The 22,983-nt window shown below is 38.9% G+C and overlaps 1 protein-coding gene across 1 annotated transcript in view; it reads right to left on the reverse strand.

Annotated features, from left to right (window-relative positions):
- Window positions 1–22,983, reverse strand: part of smg6 (SMG6 nonsense mediated mRNA decay factor) — a 98,792-nt gene that overhangs the window by 44,175 nt on the left and 31,634 nt on the right. The window contains exons 2-5 of the mRNA XM_079805380.1: window positions 20,612–22,748; window positions 20,259–20,451; window positions 6,852–6,962; window positions 6,592–6,698 (exon numbers count right to left, since the gene is read on the reverse strand). Coding sequence (XP_079661506.1) covers window positions 6,592–6,698; window positions 6,852–6,962; window positions 20,259–20,451; window positions 20,612–22,748 — 2,548 coding nt within the window. The remainder of the gene's footprint in view (window positions 1–6,591; window positions 6,699–6,851; window positions 6,963–20,258; window positions 20,452–20,611; window positions 22,749–22,983) is intronic.

The raw sequence follows: 22,983 nt of genomic DNA on the forward strand, positions 1-22,983 counted from the left end.
AACCTAGTTCAGCTTATCATGCGGGGGGTGTTGGGGGGCATTACTGATCGTTGCGTCCGTTGGTGCGAGATGCATTCTGGGATACCGGTCTGTCTGAAGTCTCCTCTCGATGCATCCTCGATAAAAGGGGCGGATCAAGGACACATCCGGGCATTTGAACTGTACTTGTCTATGGCTAGATGTGAACTTAGAATTGGAACAGTACTTGGGCAGCGACTGATGACGTTTCACAAGTCCACGAAGACACAAGTACAGACAAGAACGCATATTGAGAAACGGCCTAGGTCAAGTTCAAATGATGAACACCTGTGTTTAATTACAGTGATTGGCATGGAGAGACAGTATGAAACCTGAGGGAAATCATCAATGGAGGAGAGAGAGACTGACTGGGAACTTGTGCGGACACTGGGAGCTGGAAAGCTGAGAGGAAACAAGTTATATAGTTCTGAGTTATTTAGAGCGCTGTAAGCGCAACGTTTACTTTGTGTTGGACAAAGAGAGTTATGAATAAAAGCACGAGTTCCAGTTATGCTTACCCTTAATTGTCTTCTTCCTCCTTGCTATTTGAACTTTGTTACAATAGCATGTTCAATAAAGTGTATAGCCTACTCAGTTTTAATACCGTCTTACTGCATGAAGCCACGTTAAGCGTTTTCTTTTATAATAGGCTTTATGTGAGAAAACGCTTACTATGATAAGAGCCTAGAATATGAATGCGACGCGCAAAGTAGGCTATCACGTGCAGGGCATTTCATCCACTGTTAAAAAGAAAACGCTTAGCGTAGCTTACTTAATGCAAGACAGTGACATTAAATATGAACTCAAAACGCGCAAAGTTTCACATTGTTTCCTCGGGAATATTCTAAAACGCATTATGAAGACCGTGCAAGACCAAACTCTTATTAATAAAGCATAGGCAAGCATGTGCAAAAAGGCAGCTCTATAATTACGTTAAGCATTTTTCTGCACGCTTAACGTGCATGGCTTAATTATAACCAGTAGTATTAAAAGAACAAATTCTGTACTTCACTAATAAAGAATAGGCTAGCTATATAGTAGCCTATATGTAGGCTATATAAAAACAGACGAGTCCAGAATAAAATTTTAGGCCTACCTTAAGCCTTTTCCAAGAAACCCGTTATAAAGAAAGCACTTAACCTGGCTTAATGTAGTAAGACATTAAAATACCAAACTCCGTATAGGCCTGCATACATTATTAATTTAGCAGATAAAAAGAAGCCTAGAATATGAGCGCAACTGGGGAGTTTCACGTTAAGCGTTCTTAACGGGCTCTAAGGGAGGAAATCCCCAGATTGCATTGTGTTATATTCTAGGCTCTTGCCTGTAGCCTAGGCTAAGCGGTTTCCTACCGTAGAGCCTATTAAAAGAAAACGCTTAACGTGGCTTAATGCAGTAAGATGGTGATAATAAAACTATACACCTAATTGAACATCCACTCGCTATATTGCATGTTAAGCATTGCATGTTTTCTATTGGAGAATAATGTTGTGATGAGAAAATATTGTTCATAACCTGATTTAATCTGCTTGCCTATACAAAGTAGGCTAGACTATGATTTTAATGTTAGCCTACTGTTAAGCGTTATCTTTACAACGAGGAAACATTCCCGTTTTGAGTTCATATTTTTCTGCTTGTCTGTAGCCTACAAAATATGTTTTATAAATAAAGTGTGTAGTGAATTTGGTGTTTTAATATCACTTTCTTAAGCCACTTATGCATAATATGGGTGAGAACGCTTGATTCCGGTGCCGGTGTCTGTTTTGGCAGATACTGCCATCTAGTGGCAGCAGGTTTTCTTACACATCTCTCTATGTGTGGATCGTGCAAGGCCAAACCGGCGAAATGAAAGTCTCAAAAGTCCAAATGAATCAAATAGGATCGACTCACAAACGAGTCAATGAATGCATGCGCATCACCTGATCCACAAATGCACGGATTACTTTTTGCACGTGGAAATTATGACACTTTACTACAAAATAGAACATTTATACTCAAAAAAATGACTTTATTGGTACAAAATGCTTCACGTTAATGAAAATCTTAATTCTACAGACACCATTTGAAAAGCATTTGTTTCAGTGTAGTAACGCACATTTGCAAATTTTTTAAATCGTTGACACATTAATGAATAGCAATTGGCTTGTTTGTTGGTTGTTTGTGTGTGTGCGGGTCTTGAAATACTGTAAACTGCGAAAAGGAAGTCTCAAAATCCAAATGAACCGAACGCGATCCACTCGAACAAGACGTCAATAAATGCACGCGTGTCACCTGATTCACAAATGCACAGATTACTTTTTGAATGAGCAATTTATGATTTATGAATGCAGAACAGAACATTTTTATTCGCAAACATGTACAAATCGCTGCACAATCATTCAAACCCGAATTCCACAGATTCAAATCGAATGGCATTTGTTTGTGGCTAGTAAGATACATTCATAACATTTATCTAGTACATGGATAATTGTGCGTGCATTCATTAATCGTTTAGAGTCTAAAATCATCCCACACCTGTCATTTTACTGCCAGGGTTCCCACTCTTTCATGAACACCAGATTCAAGGACTTTCAAGGACTTTTTCAAGAACCATTTATTTTATTTCAAGCACCTATCAGATTCATAACCCAGCATACGTAGCATCATGAAAGACCTCTTAAAGTAGGCTACTTAAAGGAACACGCCGACTTTTTGGGACTTTAGCTTATTCCCCATATCCCCCAGAGTTAGATAAGTCCATATATACCACTCTCATCTCTGTGCGTGCCATAACTCTGTCTGAGGCACCCACCGCTAGCCTAGCTTAGCACAAAGACTGGAGGTGAATGGCTCCAGCTAGCCTACTGCTCAATAAGTGACAAAATAACGGCAACATTTTCCTATTTACATGTTGTGATGTGTAAAGTTACATCGTGTACTAAGACGTTTCATTTTCAGCAAGTGTATGTACTGCTCTCCATCAGTTCAAGTTTTTTTTTTCCCGCTACCCCTTCATCCCCCAAACGTAAGCAACGTTTCGTTCTGTCTTTGATAGCACATATACTGTAGGACAATTTTTGAAATAACACCATTCTAAACAAAATTTATTTCAAATTTAATTCAAGCACTTTCAAGGACCTATATTTGTTTTCAAGTACTTTCCAGACCTTGAATTCATGTGTCTGAAATTCAAGTACTTTCAAGAAGCGTGGGAACCCTGTACTGCACCACACCGGCAGGCAGCAGTGGCATCATCTTATGCTTGCAAACAAAACACACATCACTCACTGGATCGCAATGCGTGGCTAGGACAATGTCTTCAAAGTCAGCAATAATTTGTTTTGCTTATGAAAATCATAAAGAATTTATTTGCAAGAAATCCGGTAAAAAGAAGCACTTTTGCAAATCAACTCTTACTGATGTGTCTGCCACGACTTACTACTGACATGTTCAAAGAAAACCTAGAAAAATGTAAGTTGCTGATTATAACTTTTAATACCAACTTAAATCCAAATAACTTGGGGCTGGGCGATATGACGATAAATATATATCGGATTTTTGTGTGCATACACTTAAAGCGGCAGACAGAAATGAGGCCGCCTCATCGTGCATCATCAGTAACGAGTTATCTAATGTTTTACACTTGGACTGTCAAATAAAGCCTGACACTCCGGAGTATTCATGTAAACACAGTCGGTTATGTCTTAAATAAATGTAAACAGTTAATCGTCAATATAGCAGTCCAATGAACCTGCTGCTGTAATGTAAATCAAACAACAAAAGACAAAGAGAAAATCACTCACTCACTCCAGTGTTAATTTTGACAGCAAATTTTGATTTAGTTTTAGTTATAGTCTTTTGACTAAAATGCCATTTAGTTTTAGTCATATTTTAGTCACCTGAATTGTTTTTAGTTTTAGTCGACTAAATTTACAGTAGATTTAGTCGACTAAAATCTAATGAGTTTAGTTTAATTGTAATACATTAAGAATTTAAGCATTACACAACTGACTGTCACTTGAACTGACATTGACGTAATTTTGAACAAAAGAGCTCAATTCACTTTTTTTTTTTTTTTTAAACATCTATATAGTTTTTATAACTTTGTATTTCTGTTTTAGTTAGTAGGCCATATCAGGTTAAGCTAAAGCTTCAAATAAGTTTGTTTATTTATTTTTTTAATTTCAGTTAACATTTATTTAATTTTAAGTTGTTAAGTTTTTTTTAAAATGGTTTTAGTTAACTATTATAACCCTGATACTTAATTGAATATGTGTCAAATACTGGTCTTTCCTCCTGATTATGAATTAAATGGGAATTAAATTAAATACAGTTTATTGTGTAATCAAAAATGAATATATAATGCGTGACTTTAAAGGGGGGATGAATTGAGAAATCAACTTTCCCTTGAGCTTTTGATATATAAGAGTTCATGGTTATATAAGAATATCCTGTAAGTTTCAGAGCTGAAAACGTTCTTGTTAGTCAAAGAAAAGCTTTTATAGACACCAGGCCCAGAAAACGATCTTGTGCTTCATCCTTACGTCATCGCGCGACGAAACACCGCCTCTACAGAATTATAAGCACGTGTAATTCAGTAGCTCCGCCCACCGACTCATGGAGCTGGTCGGATTACGCTAGCCAGCAGCAATAAACATGCCGAGGATATCACAATATTGCGCTATTCATGGCTGTGGAAGAACACAGTCGCTGCATTAGCTTCCTTCGGATCCTAATATTAGGAATATGTGGTTGAACTTTATTTTTAATGAAGCTCCAGCTCACGTGGGGAAGACGGTACGTGTGTTCGCTTCATTTCACCGTGGAATCGTTTGAAAACAAGGCACAGGTTGACACCGGATTTGCAGACATATTGAGATTGAAACACAATGCTGTTCCATCTATATTGGACCCGACAGGAATGGTGCAGCACACTTTTTTGAGTAAAACATGTTCTTTTTATACGTGATAGTATTGCATTGTTACAGATCGTTTGATATGTGTACGATTGTGTATTGATTATGTGTAGGCCTATGTGTCTATCCAGTCACACGAGAGACTTGTAACGTTATGTGTGTGTCCGCGCGAGTGAGTGTGTGTGTGTGTGTGTGTGTCTGTCTGTGTCCGCGTGAGTGTGTGTGTCCACGCGAGTGCGTGTGTGTGTGTGTGTGAGATTTAGTGTTTGTTTGATATTTTGCGAGTTCTCTGAGCATTTCCCCCAGACGATTCCTGGGACAGACGGTAGCTGAAGCTCATTAAATATGCAAATATTATCCAATCCTAGCCATGGGCGTTTACTTCCAAGTCTTCAATTCGACACACCCATCAAATCCGAGTGTTTCTCAGAGAGCCTCAAAACCAAGGCAGAAAATAGCCTATTACTTATTCATTATGATGTTTTTGAATGTAAAAACCACACAAACATTATAAGTTGACTTCAGACAACAGAATAAAAAAATAAAAAAGCCAGTTCATGACACCTTTAAATTATAAACAAGCTCGAAATACACCTTGACTCTTATTTTGAAATGTCTGCGCTTTACTATTGCAGTTGCAGGAGCTCATTCAAGTTCAGGAGATAAAATATGCATTGTTACAACCGTCTAAATCATATTACTATATAAACATCGTAAACATTGTCATTATTCATCAGCATTAGATCATAAACAATTGCCTGGCATAAATGTGCGCTATTCATGGATTGTGAACCGCTCTGAAGCGCTGTATTGGGGATGCGGGGGTGAGCCTGTAGAACGCGCAACAGCGCCGTGTTTTCCAGCGGTTAGATCAGCACGTTCAAATCAAGTGTGGACACAGGATATCAGTTCTGACTGGATCTCTTCCCTAATCGACCCTCCCTAACGTTTTCGTCTCGTTTTTATTTGTTGACGAAAATGACAGTAGGTTTTCGTCATAGTTTTTGTCATCCAACAGTAGTTTTTATTAAGTTATCGTCTCGTTTTCGTCAGTGAAAAAAGGTTGTTGACGAAAATTAGGACGAAAATTATTCGTCATCGAAATTAACACTGGTCTTGACTCGAACTCGACAAAGGTGGACTCGTACCCAACACTAGCAACATGTGCCAAACATCTTTCCAAACTTGTAATGAGAAGCGTTTACAAACCTTTTGTCCAACAAAAGAGAACATTTAATCGGGTGTTTGAAATAACGTACTTTTGTGATCTGACGTGCTTCACACATCACAGAAATTATATTATTTTATAATATTCTGTACAGTGATAGATTCGCGTTTAGAGAAGTGTACAGTACTTTTTTTTCTCTCTCTCAGTGAATGCATTTCCTGACAAAAATTAAGACTTTAGTCAAAAAAATTTTAATCATAATTTAAGATTTTATAATAAAACCATAGACCTTTCTAATGATTTATGGTTTTCTGTAAAATATAATAATTGTTATTATTATATTTATTCTTAAATACTCTGTTTTGTATTTTATAGTATTTTTGAGACATGGTAACAGACGTTTTATACATGTGCTACAATTCTTTGGCCTGTGCTACAAAACTTTCAACCTCTGTAGCATCAGTGCTATGTGCAAAAAAAGTTAACGTACAACCCTGTTTAACAACTTACCTGCGGGCCTTCCCATAGTTAGCAGAGTCACTAGCCTGTTCACGATATCGTGCGATATCGCCAAGACAGATCATGCAGCGTTGGGCACTGATCAGAGCATACTTGACCTGCAACAAGGTAAAGTGGATTCCCACTTGTTGAATGTGCTTGCATAAATTTCTATTCAACAATAGTAGAACTATAGAACTATAAAAGGCATATAACAGCTGGGCCTATTTTCTTAAGTAATTCATAGTATTTGAGAAACTCAAGGTGTGTACCGTCTTGCGTAGAGGTCTTGCTCGTATAGCCATACAGTCCATATAGTCTTCCAGCTTGAACTGAAACACTGTCTGCAACTTCTGTAGAAGTGAATCAAAGAATACGGCCCCCTAGAGAGAAGAAAAAAAAAAAAAAACATTGAATCTTCACTTTCTGTCACAAATGTATTATATTACTGAATGGAGCTTTTTTCCCCAACAACGTAATTCATAATTGTATTCCAAACGCCGGTGAACATTTAGGAAAGGAAAGTCTGCTAGTTCACTTGCTTTGTTCCGGACCAAATACAATGTAGATTTTTTGCTTGTTTGGTGTGGTTCGCTTTCACACTGCCCTTTTTGCAAGTGAACCAAAATCTGTAAACAAAACCACATGTGTGCTAAGGTCATCCATTCATTGGACAGAAATTCTCAAGCAGGGAAAAGCAGGAAGTGCAAAAACAGGCTAATCATGGAGATCTTTCATACTGCAATTTCTATTATTTTACTGATTTGGTGTTATCAGCTACTAAAGCAATATGAAGAAACGTATTAACATCATATGATACCATGTCATCTACACCAGGGGTTCTCAACTGGTGTAGTCTCTCTCTATATATATAGTATCTCTCTCTCTCGCTCTCTCTCTATATATATATATATATATATATATATACACACACACAGTATATATATATATATATATATATATATATATATATATATATATATATATATATATAGATATATATATAGATATAGAGAGAGAGAGAGAGAGAGAGAGAGAGAGAGAGAGAGAGAGAGAGAGAGAGAGAGAGAGAGAGAGAGAGAGAGAGAGAGAGAGAGAGAGAGAGAGAGAGAGAGATACTGTCTCTACACACACACACACACAGTATCTCTCTCTCTCTGTCTCATTGCGCATGCGGGAGTGAGTGGATGCGTGTGAGTGAGTGAGGGGTTTACGGTGAGAGTGAGTTTTCTTTCTTTATTCTCCCTTTCTTTGGTTGTTTGTGGTTGTTTATATTATTTTGTGTAATTAAGTTAGAGGGTAGCAGATTTTTAGGTAAACTGAGGAGTGCAGTCTTCCAGCGAGCGCTGGTTGGCAATGGCGTCCTCTGAATGCCTCAGTTATGATCGGCTTTCACGCAGGCATGGCATCAAGATCGCGTCTGCGATGATTTGTTCAGTGGAAGAGTGCAGTTTAGCGGTTGGGAATGTTTTCGGTCACGACAGCATAATGTCAGTGTCTCGTATGAATAGCGCGGTGGTGATTTTTTTTAGATAACATTGAGAAAGTGTGGTGCAAAACGGAATTGTCATACAGGAGACTTTTACGCCAGTAATGCCTTTAGTGCAACCGGCAAAAAATATAATTTTGTCCAATGTCCCCCCGTTTATAAAAGTTCCGTTGGGCTGTAAATCCCCTATACTTAAACACGTAGTCTCATTCAGGCGGCAAGTTTACATGGTACTAAAAAGTGAAGTTGAGGAAATAAATGTGGCATTTAAATTTAGGTCAGATGGCTTCGATTATGTTGTGTTTGCAAGTTCTGAGACGATGAAATGTTTTAAATGTGGAGGGGAAGGGCACATTAGAAGTTTGTGTCCGGGACAGACTGAGGATACTAATGTAAGTGCAGTGACTAACGCAGTGACTGTGGAGATTGATGCTGTCAGAACAGACGAGCATGAACAAGTTGGAGCTGTGAGGGATACAGCCGAGGCTGGGACGAGTGATGCAGGGATGGGGGGGGGGTTCAGGAATGGTAGAGAGGGAAACACCAAATGTTATTGACAAAATAGTTGATCTGGTGATGGATGATGGGGTCAGTGAGGAGTATGTGAGTGATGGTGCAATTTTTAAGACGCCCTCTATTAAGAGAAAAAGGAATAAAACGAAAAAAGGGGATGTAAAGTCAAAACAACTGCCAGAAGTAAAAGATGATGCACATAAGGATGCTGAATGCAGTACTGCTGAAGACTCTGATAGTGATACTTTGGACAAAAGGAGTAGGCGTAGTGCTTTTTGTGCACGGGCCATTTCCCTCTTGAACAGTTAAATAACCCCCCCGCCCCTATTTATATATTCATACTACTCAAATACTGTAAATATGTTCATAATCTGTAAATGTTTATTCTGACTAAACGTAACTGTGACCCTGTATTTTTTATACTATTTTTCATATTTTTATTCTTAGAATTTGTATTACTATGTTCTTGTTGTGTTTGTATTGTATATGTGCACTGGAAGCTTCAGCACCAAGAAAAAATCCTTGTGTGTGTACTTGGCAATAAAGCTCTTTCTGATTCTGATTTATAATTAGATTTAGAAGTTATTGCAAAAACTGCCTTATGTGAAGTTTACATGTTTGCGTACTAGGCTGTGTTATTTGAGTGTTGATTATTATACCTAAAATGTAATTTAAAAGTTTTTAGTTTAATAAAATTAAAAAAAAGCTATTTTGTAAAACTGCTGTACCGAACTCGTACCGAACCGTGACTTCAAAACCGAGGTACGTACCGAACCGTCAGTTTTGTGTACCGTTACACCCCTAATATATATATATATATATATAACAACAGTTACCATGGTGGTGAATACACAACATGTGAACTGTTAATGAAACTGCTCCTGATTAGGGATGAAACGGTATGGAAATTTCACATCATGATTATAGTGACCCAAATTATCACGGTTATCAATATTATCACGGTTTTCTTCAAATGAGATGAAAGTTTTCAAAAAGAACAGATGCACACACTTAAAACATTTCAACAAGTTTTATATTTGAAAATCAACAAACAACAAGTAAATCAAGCAGCTCTATGCACTTTAAGCTAGATTCTATTCTGTGGGATTTCCTTCCTTATAATGGCCGTCGTCAATAGCAACGCATAATGCATAAATAATAATAATTTGGTGTAAATATAATCTCTAATATTATCTCTGTAAATATATTCTCAAGCAATATTCTCATCAGTGTTCTTTCAGATATGATGCATTTAAATCTAGCATATTATGTGCAAGAGCCCAAACAGTATAGTATCCTAGTGAAATAATGCATATCCATATTTCCATATGATTTGACAGTTTATTTTATTAAATATCAAAATGTGTGCATCATACCCGACACCTAGATGAACACTTTACAGTCAGTTTTATGACTGTGATTCTCTTCAAATGCTATTGAAGTTTGAAAGGTGTATAACGTTACCAATGTTGTATGTAACTTTAGAGACGGTCCCCAAATTCGCCAACTTTACGCCAGCGCCTGCGTCAGACTGACGCTGACAGGACAAGATTTACCACGAGTTTTCAAAATCATGATAATCACACGTGGTTTTAATGATAATTAAATTTTAAACGATATTACTAACCGTCACTACATTTTATCGTGGTTTATCGTGAAACCGGTTATCGTTTAATCCCTACTCCTGATGAATAGAATGTACATCATACCTGCATGCAAATCCTTCCCAGCTAACACACGTCATACCAGTTACGGGATTTATTGGTTCTTTACTTTTATACTACGGGGCAGTTGAATGCTTGAATCTGATTGGCTGATGAACGTTCTGAGGGGTGCGATTATTTTCTGGGAAACGCACAGCGAACGTAGTTCCAGGCAGCTCTCTTGACCGCATTACAGTTCCATATCACTTCGCATAGTTAACTGAAATAACGGAAATTACAGGACTAAAAAAAATAACATGACATACGATTTTCCTAAAGTAAATCTTAATATTTACGGTGAATATAAAACGTTCAACAACTGGGCGGCAGCAGTATTAGACAGTCAAGATGAAAACCAACAAACGGAAGCGGACATCAAAGGCAAGCTTTTCTGTCTCATTACTGCAATCACACGTGCTCGCACACGCACTACAGTTTGCACAAAAAGGTGTCAGCGCTGCCCTGACGATTTTATCAGCTATAAAGCTATACTATATATAGTGTAGCAACTTGACATTTTTTCACTAGCAAGGTAATAACAGCGCTGTTTAGAGACGCACAGAGGTAGCCTAATTCACACAAGCGCTCGCTCTCTCTCGCGTCTCTGTCGCTCTCACTCTCTTTCTAATAACTTCATTAATAACTGCAGTAGAATGCTATCAACGGCTCAAGCCTCCGTTAACAGCTTTAAAATGACGTTTCGGAACTAGCAAAAAAGATGTTGGATGAGACGCGGAAGAAATAGTCCTACTCACAATAGCGATTTAAGTACAAAAACCAGACGAATCCCTTTAAATATATCATCGGATCGATGTCTTGAGGTGTGGTAACCGTAGTATAAGCGGAATAATTGACTCCGGGCCGTTGAATTATTAGAAAAATAATGCACACCCGAGGTGTAACGGCCACTCCGCTTCGCATCGTGACCGCATCACCACCTCGGGTGTGCATTATTATTCTAATAATTCAACGGCCTGTCGTCAATTATTCCTTACTTATTTCATGATTTACTAATTCTCTTGTGCTTTATATTTGAACTTTATATACAGCGCGTGCCGCCACATTTGCGTGTACAATAGAGTGCAAGAGTGCGCACTAAGAGCACAGTATAACGGCTGACAAGACAGGAAAGTTCGGTTTTCTGAGGTGAGAGAGACTTTTTATTTCATAAACTACGAAAATAACATTAGAATAATGACACTGACTTATGTGCGCCTACCACGGCATGCTGACAGTGGCACTGTGCACAAGACATATTAGGTTTAAAGTTTTCATCCATAGAGAGGGGCCTCCATACCAGATTCGTTTGGAACCAGACCGAGACCACCTCATCAGCTGGGTCTTGGTACGGTTGTTTGGTCCACACCCGAGTGCGATTGCTGTATACACACCTGCCCAAAATATCCGCACCAAGGGCGGAAAGTTTTTGGTTGGAGTTTTTGGTTCAATTGAAGCTAACAAGACAGGTGTGACTACACCCTGAATCCCCCTCACATGTGAAGCTAAAGCACTTTTGTAAGTGGCTCTGGATAAGAACATTGCTTTATACACTACCATTCAAAAGTTTGGAACTGGTAAGATTTTTACAAAACAAAACATACAAATATCAAGCAATATTGTGAAATATAATTACTAGGGATGCAACAATACAGTTAGTCCACAGGTCAATACATACCTCAGTTTTTTAACCACGGTTTTCGGTTCGGTTCTGATGGCTTGTCACATTAGTTTTTTGCTATTCTATTCTTAGGCGACAGAAACCGCAAGAGGTTAAGGAGAAAAATAAAATTTTTTATTGCAATACCCTTTCTTTATTTTACTTAAAAGACTTGAAAAACCTTACTTAAACTTAAAACTTTACTTAAAAAAACCCTTGTACACATTCCTAGCGTATAGTATAATATAAAATAAATATATATAAAGATTAACACTGGCTGCTCAGAGCTGTACTGCAGCATTCATGTATGAAATTGAATGAATAAATGTAAAAATAAAACACTACATAGTAGGGCTGTAATCTCCCAGTCGATTAGTCGATTATTAGTCGATACGTTCTGGCTCGACCAAAATTCTGATTGGTCGATTTTTTTGCTGCGTTCATTTCATCAGTTTTGCTGATTTCATTTCATCAGGTGGAAAGCACTAATTGCTAATGGGGGTGTTTTCAGAGCACCCCTGTTTCACAGGTAACAGTCTGTCTTCAGAACACCCCCCTTGTTTTCACTTCTTTTGGATTAGCCCAACCCACTGGAGAAGAGAGACAGATTGAAGTAGGCTACTTTGCAGTATATTATTTATTTAATTGTGAGAGCATTTTCCTAGTCAGCCCTCTTCTACCATGTCAACATGGTTATGTGTCCTTATCATCTCTACGGCAGAGGTGTCAAAAGTATTCGCATTCATTACTCAGGTAGAAGTATAGATACTGGGGTTTAAAAAGACTTCTGTAGAAGTTGAAGTATCAACTCAAGCTTTTTACTCAAGTAAAAGTGTAAAAGTAACTGGTTTCAAAACTACTTAAAAGTATAAAAGTAAAAGTAATGTAAGTGGAAAAAATGCCATTAAAGGGATAGTTCACCCAAAAATGAAAATTCTGTCATAATTTACTCAAATTGTTCCAAACCTGTATGAGTTTCTTTGTTCTGAAGATTGAAGAATTTTTGTAACCAAGCAAATTATATGCAACCATTGAATGCCATAGCATTTTCCCCCTACTATGGCAGTCAATGGTTGCTCTATCTGCTTGGTTACAAACATTCTTCAAAATATCTTCAGAACAAAAACTCATACAGGTTTGGAACAACTTGAGGGTGAGTAAATGATGAAAGAATTTTCATTTTTGGGTGAAGTATCCCTTTAAGGACAAAAGATTAGGCCGCGCCACAGTGCATACCCCACCTCCTCAAAAAAAAATTTTCTGAAGGCCATAATGACTATAATGTTATATTAAAAAGTTAATGTTGAACATTTTTAGATGCACTTGGCTACGCGTTTCAGCCGCATATATTCCCATTGAAAATGAACGCATTTTAGGACAATGCAAATACATTAAAGAACCATATTGTGTGCTACTGAGCATTAACGTGTTTCATGGAGTGGAAGATTTGATGACTAGTTGCCTATAAATATTGTAAAGGTGCAAAAAGTCAAAATTCAGAGGCATGTTATCAATAACCATTTTTTTATGTGTGATCAGTGTGGCCAGATTGGGTCAACAATTTCCAGCCCAAAAACCTCACCAAATGTACATTTATATATATTTTTTAAAATGGTTATTGATAACATGCCTGGTTATTGATAACAAGTTTGCACCTCTTACAATACTTATAGGCAACTAGTCACTCCAAGAAAAAAAACCAAAACTTTAACTGCCAAAATAATGTGATATTATTTTATTGCCATGCCAATCAATGTTGATAAGTAAGTTACCATTTTATCTCCTTAAAGCATAAAAAAATCCCAGTAAAACGGTTCAAATATGACTATATGTCCAGGTAGAAACTGTCAAAACCGCAATCCCTTAGAAAAACACAAGATTTTCAATGTCAACAGTAAGAAGCCAATTTACGTGCAAAAAGTGCCCAATATAGAGATTGGAAAAACGCTATGTAATTAACAGGCATTTCACACGTTAATGCACACACCAATGTCAAAATGCGTAATTCATTTATACTGTACAATAATCCGTCAACAAATAAATAACAACAATGCGCTTACCCTTGTGTTGCACTTTGCTTTGACAAAACTACAGTATGTCTTTCGTGAAGTACATTGCACATGCACTTAGCAGTCAAAACGGATTAATCGTTGATTTGAACCTCTTTCAGCAGCTGTCGGGGTTGCTAGTTGCAGATGTCCTAAGTGTGTGTATGATGATGGACGGGAGTCACGGTTATATTTAAAGAGTCTTCCAGTCACAGGTGTAATTCACGTTTGAGAGTTGAGTCACTCTCCCACTCTTTGCTGTAGATACAACTTACTGTGTATTTATGCCACTGGCATAGCGATCACTGGAATATACAGCTATGAGTTATCGCGCTAAAAACCCGGCTAAAGTCATGAATGAGGCTGAGCACGTCTGCCTGCTGATCGCTGATTGGCTGAAAGTGCGTGCTCGTCGCGAGAACCCGCCCTATCTGGCAACATGGTGTGTGATTTGTGCAGGTGCAGGCGTGATTGATCGCCTACAACCCAATAGGGTGTCAGAACGGTTTGTGTTTATCCTTCTCATCCAACCACAATCAAATTCACTCTGTCCGGATGGCGCGATTTATCTGGATTGTTGTTGTTTTTTTATGACAAGCCGGAATGAAAACATGCCGAAATGGAATAGGAGTAACGAGGCTATTTTTAAAATGTAAGGAGTAGAAAGTACAGATAATTGCTTGAAAATGTAAGGAGTAGAAGTAAAAAGTAGGCTGAAAAATAATTACTCCAGTAAAGTATAGATACTCAAAATTTCTACTTAAGTAAGGTAACGAAGTATTTGTACTTCGTTACTTGACACCTCTGCTCTACGGTGAACCTTCAGTTCTGTCCTCTTTTGAAAAATACTGTTCGATAACTGCTTGTGCTTGGTTTGTTACCACAGTTATCTGCGTACTTCCTCAGCGATGAAGTTCCACATTTGCAGCTATCCAATATACAAACTTTTCTTCAACTCCTCTGGATCCATCTCGACGAGTGCAGGCAAATCGCACGGGTGAGGTTGTGATTCTCCAGGGAGGGCGCGCACGGCCACAAATAAACTAATATGGATTTGAAATTATTTTATCAACTTGAAATACAGGCAAGGCATATTTTATATTATATATATAAAATCGAACGCGGTCTTGCCCAGGGTGCAACTCAATGTAGAACCGCCACTGAGTGTCTGTCAGTTATTATAATACATATGACAAAAACACAACTGTCTAATTGTCTAGCCTTCTAGTTTTTTATGTTTATTCATAATTAATTTAGGCAGACAACAAGGCTACCAAGTACTGCGCACAGTGCGCAGCTAATTAATGTAACTTTTTTTTTCTTAACGTTATTTTTAGTCGATTTTTAGTCGAAAATTTCAGGAATTCAGTCGACCAAGATTTTCTTTGGTTGATTACAGCCATACTACATAGACTTCACTATAAAATATACATTCATTCTTATTTAAGCTACTGTATTAAAGTTTTTCAGTCAAGAGTAGTGAGTGATTTTCTCTTTGTCTTTTGTTGTTTTATTATTTTATTAACATTAAAGGAATAGTTCACTCAAAAATGAAAATTCTGTCATTGATTACTCACGCTCAAGTTGTTTTAAAGCTGAAAAAACAGGGTGTCTACAGATATGAACAAGTTAAATTTAAGACTTTTTAAGACCTTTTTAATACCACCTTACGTGAAATTTAAGACCAAACCTGTGATGGAAATACACATTATATTACATACGTTTATGTAATATTTAATGCATTTAAAGGTCCCATGGCATGGCATTTTTCTATTATTTTATAATGTTTCCTGAGGTGTACTTATATTGTTAGTATGACTTTTACATCATAAAATGTCATAATTTAGAAATAAAAGGCATTTTTTCTATACTGCTGTTTGCCCTGTGGCTGAATGCCCTGCTTCAAGTGTCTGCTGTGAGACTTCAGTAAAAACGCCCACTGTTGTGATTGGCTGACATCTTTGCATTTTAAATGAGCGGAGGGGGCGTGGTTTAACGAGGTCTACGAGGCACGAGCAGGCACGAGCTGCTGCCAGAGAGACGGATGGACCTGAGTTCACTTCACATCAGTTCTCAGCATGTCTGAACTGTTGTAGTTACAGCATATACTTCAGGTTATTAGTCTATTTCTAGTCGGAGGGACTGTCACTCATGTCAGAAAGTTAGTAACTTTAGTAAATTATGGATCAGCGCTGACTGGAGACGCGAACCGTTTAGAACGATTCAGTCCGATTTGGTGAACTGATTCGGTTCACTAAAAAGAACTGGTTCAAAAGAAAGATCGTTCGCGAACCGGACATCACTAATGTACCAGAGATGGAGCTCAGCGATTGCTAACAAAGTTATTTATAGTAACTACTGAGTTATGAGAGCGCTGTCAGTCAGCGCGAGTTTATTGTGTTTGTATCTGAGAGTTCTGAATAAACACGAGTCCCAGTCACACCGAGTCCGTCTTCATCATTATTACCAACTTTGTAACACATGCAAAGTACCATTACAGCTGTCGAGATGAACGAGTTAAAAGTAAGTGTTGATAATAGCATTATTTTTCAAATAAAATAAAAGCGTCAGTGACGCGCGTTGAGTACACAGCGCAAACAAAGACACAACAGCAGTAATCGAATGTAATCCAGTTTATTGTGGGGCTAGGCTGGCTAGCCCGGATATGCTCACGCTTACCCCCCTTCTGCTTAATCTCACGCCGCGTTTGGAGCCTCCGCTGTGGGCCAGATGCAGTACTGGGGGTCGGGGATGTTGAAGGCCACCGGCCAGTGCAGCCCGAGCTTCGGCGTGTGTGAGGTTTATCTCTAAAGATGTTACTCTGCCGATGTTGAGCAGAAACTCATGACTATGCACATTTTAGAACCGATAGACGCGACGAGGACGTACAAAAACACTGACTCACAAGATAGAAAACACGAAAACACCGTTCTGTCTGGAGAGAGAGAAGCCGCATTGTGTGCACGAATAATAAATAATTAGCTACACATCAGAAATCACTGATCACAGATCAGAAGGAACTGAAAAAAGACTTCTGTTTTCATTTGTACATCCAAACACTGAGAAACTGCCAGCATTCACTCGTTCACAAGCAATGATCTCTCAAGCGCTTGCATGGGCGTGCCAGATTCTCTGGGCGGAGGAAAGGGAGGTAACCGTTCCTGCTTGGACGTCAAACCAGGAGACTTCAGGATTGGCTCGTCTGGCCTGTCATTTTCTCAAAGGCAGAGAAAGACAGCCAGAACTCGGGTTTACACCGATCAACATTTCTATCCACTTGGGGACAATATTCATGCCATGGGACCTTTAATGCAAAAAGAAAACAAAATATCCCAGAGACACAAGCATAGCATTTTGTTAACAGTAGTGGATATTATGTTATAGTGATTTTTTTCTGACACCATTTGTGTCACAGTCTTAAGTCTGGGTGTCCTGTAAAGAGCACAGTCAGGGATTTTCAGAGATACCATTTTGGAGGTTTCACCATGACTGTCTCTAAATATGGCTGGCACTGACTGAATGATCAAATTTTACATTCTTATGGAAATATTATATTTTGCAATTATCCTTTAAATCTAATTTTCAAATAGTTTGTTGTAAATCAATATCTAGGGAAATGATTATGGGGTTTCAAAATCAGAATATGACTTACTAAACTTACTTATGTTACTAAACAGGACCTCGATTTCATACGTCCAGTGTAGTGCACATCAGAGCCACTTAAAAGCACTTAAAGCATGTAAATCAGGCATTTTGGAAGACACAACGAGTGAACAGGAAAATAAATTATATATCAATATTTCCATGAAATATTAGATATTCTAATGAAAATGTTGCCAATTACTACTCACATTAGTACACTTCTTTTTTAATTTATTTATGGCCATTTTACACATATTGCATAAAGTAAAATAATCATTCTGTTGTACCTTTCATAAAATAGTTGAGATGTTCACTGATGTCCACTACAGTGTAATGTAACAATAAAAGCCCAATTTATCCCCACAAAGTATCGTATCACCAAGCTTTTTGGTGGTATTAACAATTTATTCTGAAGTAATATATTCATCAGTGCTCTTAAAAGTACAGCTTAATTTCAAGAATTTACTATAGGGCTGTGACCAATCAAATTAAATAATTTACAGAGCAAAATTACAACTGCAAAAAAATTATGTTATGAGATTAATGTTTTAAATAAAAATTTTAATAGGCCTATACGAATAAGAAACGTTTAAACACATACATTTAAGTACACTAAACCACCAGTAGGTGGCAGTAAGTCACTTCATTTCAACCGACTGGTTCAAAGCGCTGGAACAAAACAAAACAACATGCGGAGTGTCGCTGGGAGAACACGAAATGGCTTACTTCTGCGGCCATCTTTGCTTGGAACTATTTTCGTTGGTGAAACTAAACAAAACAGTGAATATTGTGTCTAAAAATGTAAGTAACTTTACTACTTGTTTGTTGAACTTAAATCAATGTAACGTGCACTCGTGAAAATACTCAGCAAAATAGCTCCCTTGACATGGTATATTATTTAACTACAGGAATATATTATAAATAAACTAAACATGTTGAATTTTTACCTCAGTATGTTTCTTCTGTGAATTTCTTTACGTTTGCCATTACGCTCATTTTATTTCTCCATGCAAGTTTCTCAGTCAGGCAGCGCAAGCCTCAACAACAGCGCAACACTAATACCAGAAATACACTATCCATTATCTATCGCTGAATGTAATAAAATCAGAAGAATCATTCTTGTGATATGATGCTGCCATTTGTTGTAAACTTGCATGAACCCATCTAAACTAGTTAGGAGGCTGGTCAGCTAACTGCTGTAGTTCCGACTGGATTCTGCCACCGCACTTCTCTCTGATGACGACGCAGTAGCTAACGTTACAGCGGGGAGAAATCTGTCTGCGGTTTGTCCAATGATAACAGTCACGGTGTCCGTCAGACTGGAGAAATTTTACCGGTAATGTGACCAAAAATATTTAAGACCCATCAAATCTGAATTTAAGACTTTTTAAGACTTTAAGGCCTTATTTAAGGAAAACCTTATTTAAGACATTTTAAGACTTTTTAAGGACCCGCGGCCACCCTGATAAAGTTCTTTCTTCTGTTTGACATAAAATATATTTTGAAAAATGTTGAAAACCAACCAGTTGCTGGTCCACATTGAAATAATAATATGGATGTCAATGGGCACCATCAGCTGTCAGGTATTCAACTGTCTGTGAACAACATTAGAGTGAGTAAATAATGACAATTTTAGAGGTGAACTGTCCCTTTAAGGACTAGCGGCAGCATGTTCACTAGGCTGCGCTGCTGTCAATTTAAGACCTGCACGCATCTAATATACAAACACACGCCAATTTTACTTTCACTTTAGACATAACCGACTGTGTTTATGTTAACCTTGTGTGTATTTGACAGTATTAGTGCATTAAGACTACTTAGTCCAGTAATCACGTGTTTGACAGGCTTTTAGTGCTTGCGCTCAGAAAAGCGCATGTTAAAACAGTGCATAAGCCCGCAAATTAAATGTTTAACCGGCAAGGCTTTAAAACGCATGCAAATAATAAACTTTCGTGATTGTGAATAACTACAGTGTTCCGTGAGTATAACTCTACCACTAACGTGTGATGTGAATGTATGTCGCGTTGTTCAGTATATTGGGATTTAGGGCAAATGATAGAATGTGTAGAAAAATAATTCATTAAATGCAAAACCGGAAAAAACGCAATTCACAAGCGTGTATTGAACCGTGAATGGCGTACCGAACGGTTCAATATTATATTGAGAATTGTGGCATCCCTAATAATTACTATTTAAAATAACTGTTTCTATTTTAATACATTTTAAAATGTAATATTCCTGTGATGGCAAAGCTGAATTTTCAGCATCATTACTTCCGTCTAGTGTCACATGATCATTAAATCATTCTAATATGATGATTTGCTGCTTAAGAAACATGTCTTATTTTCATAGATGTGGAAAACATTTGTGCTGCTTAATATTTTTGTGGAAACTGTGATTCTTTTTTTCAGAATTCTTTGATGAATAGAAAGGTTTTTTTAAACATTATAAATGTCTTTATTGTCATTTTTTATCAATGTAATGCATCCTTGCTAGATAAAAGAAAAAAATTTATCTTATTGACTCCAAATTTTTCAATGGTAGTGTAAATGTGCTATCAGGGGGAAAAAAACTAAGACAATGACAAGGACATTCATAAGGGGGGGTACCACTTTGTGCATATCTACCTCTTCCAGAATGGTCATCAGCATGGTTTTGATCTGTGGGGCTGTGTCTGAGGTCTGGTCTTTCAGTAGCTGCCTAAACCTCTCTATCACCTGGTAAAACACATTTTTCCACAGGGCCTGATCCAGGTTTTGAGAGTCAGAGAACTCTATGTCTGTCAAAATCACCCGCTCGTATAACGTCAGGAGTTCAGCCCTGCATAAACATCAGAAAAAATGTAAACAAGTTAAAAGAAAAATTCAACCGGCTGGAATAATGTCAATTATGAGACAACGGCATAAACATGTAATTGTAAAACTCTATTACAACAAATCTCATATTTTCCTATTTAAAATATTCAACTATCAATACACACCTGAGCTGGGCCATTCTCTCCAGTCCCTCTGGGCTCAGTCGTTCCCGGGACAGCAGGTTACTGAGTTGGAGTTCCTGACTGTCAGCCAGCCGAAGCAACTTTCCCAGCTCTCCTCTGGTCTGCACCTCTGCCTCTTCTGGAGTGTGACTAGATCCCGCTGGAGTGGGATAACCTGGCCCACCTTGCCCATAGGGTCCATAATAAGGTGGCATAGCAGAGGTGGGATAGATCCCATTAGATCCAGGAATTTGGTAGGGAATGTGATACGGGTAAGGATAGCGTGACGGGGTGTTCGGTGAATTGGCCGATAACGGATAACAGTAGGGATTGTCAGAATTCTGGAATTTGTAGTAAGCCATCGCAGCAGCCTGCTGGTTTTGAAAAAACTCCCCCTGGCGGACAGGAGGACTTCCTGCAGTCTCGTCATCAGTATCCAGGAAGTGCAGTGGCCCGCATCCACCCTGCTGCAAGTACAACGTCTGCTGGAGAGATGCATGCTGGGATTGTTTGCTTGACACCAGCGCTGGTTTCTTATCCGGGTTATTTGGATCCCAAAGTCGTCTTGTCCCTCCTCCACGGCCGCCTCTTCCTCGGCCCAGACCCATTCCTCCTCTCATTCCTCCAAGCTGAGGCCCAGGCTCAGGGGTTAAAGTTAGATCAGTGTGGGCAGGAAGCACTAGGATGCCCCTCCCACGACCTCTAGTGTTTTTTCGGCTCACTTGCTCTTCAGTTAGATGCTTATCCAAAGAAACTCTCAAAATTCCTCCTCGACCACTAGGCGCAGCTCTTTGGCCTCTTCCACCCCCTTCAGGACACCCGTGGATGCTCTTGGATTCATCAGCAACTCGGCCTCTTCTATCTTCTCGCTCCCACGCCTCATTTTCCTCCAGCGAATCAGTAGAGGACAAGGTCCGGGCCGTCCGTCTCCTTGGGTGGGCCTGGCTCCCTCGGACGAAATCCCTCTGTCCAGTGTTCCTCTCTGCAGTGCGTGCCGACATTGGCTGACCCTCTCCTCTAAGTCTCTCAGCTTCAGCCAGACCGTCCATACTGGTCCCGCTACTGGCCGAACTCGTGCTGTATGTGCGGTTTCGAGGTCGTCGGATGTCTGACTGAGAGTAACGCTTTGAGGCAGAGTTGACTCTGTTTGAATCGGTTCTCTCAGATGGTTTCCCTTTCTCTTTTGGCCTGTTCCCTGTTTGTTTTTCGTGGTTCATGTTCTGGTTATGGCTCGCCTCCTTTGCGCCAACATTCCTCTGCCTTTTTCCTTCAGGTTGAGCTGCCTCTGGACTTTTCCATCCCTCCTCCTTCTTAGCAAAGACCTGGTTGTTTCCTTTCTCCCTTCCTGCTTTGGACTTCCCGTTACCCCTCTCCTTTTTTTTGTCTTCTCCATTCCCTCCACCTGCTTGGCTTCTTCGCCCTTCGCCACTAGGTTTTCTTCGGTTTGTACCATCCTGCCCACTTCCGTCTCTACCTTCCTCGGACTCTAGTTGGAGTTTGCTGATGCTACCAGTGATATTCTTGACATTATTCTCATTTTTGTTCACAGAGGGTGAGTCTACATTTCCTTTGGACTCTTGCATTTTCCTGCCATCTTTCCCTCGCCTGTTTCTACGCTTTTCCTCTTTCTCACTCTTAGTAAGTGATTCAACAGATTTCCCACCCACTTCTTCCTCTTTTCTTTGATCTCCATCTAATTCTTTGCTTGCCCCGGTCTGAGACCTTCGCCCCCCTGGCTGATATATCTCACGGTCTGGCTTTCGCATCTTTCGTGACTGCTTTGGGGACCTTGGCATACTAGCAGCTTCAATGCTTTTAACAGCATTTCCATCCACAAGTTGGAGGCTATTGTCACCTATGTGTCCTTTAGTGTTATGATTCGTTTCAGGCTGACTGTCATTTGGAAAGTCTCTACTCTCTATACCAGGGATGTGAAAGCATCCAGGACTAGTAGGTGAGCCATCAGGCATTTTGGCATCATTACCAAAACTGCAATCTTCCGGTGGGTGCACAGGGTCTGAGCCGGCACCTTCTAAGCTGTCCTTATGTCTGCGTGGATGGCCAGATCCAGGTTTGTACAACTGCAGGTCTGGACGTTTACTGTCTCGTTGCCGTTGCTTCTTACCCTCCTCTCGCAATTCTGAGAAAAAGATATTAAAAAATATATTTTTATTGGCTAATCAGTACATTAGGGCAGTTGTCCTCAGCGCTTTTGATTCCCAGGCCTCCAATTGCCCATAAACATTTTTGAAGGCCCCAGGACTTTCCCAGTTTTTCATGATTTACTGGATAGGAATCTTATAAGAAAGGCTGTAAAATCGATTAATTGACATAATATAGTGTGTGTGTGTGTGTGTGTGTGTATACAGGGCTCA

The sequence above is a fragment of the Gobio gobio genome, assembly GCF_949357685.1.
Source record: "Gobio gobio genome assembly, chromosome: 22".
Classification (NCBI taxonomy): Eukaryota; Metazoa; Chordata; class Actinopteri; order Cypriniformes; family Gobionidae; genus Gobio; species Gobio gobio.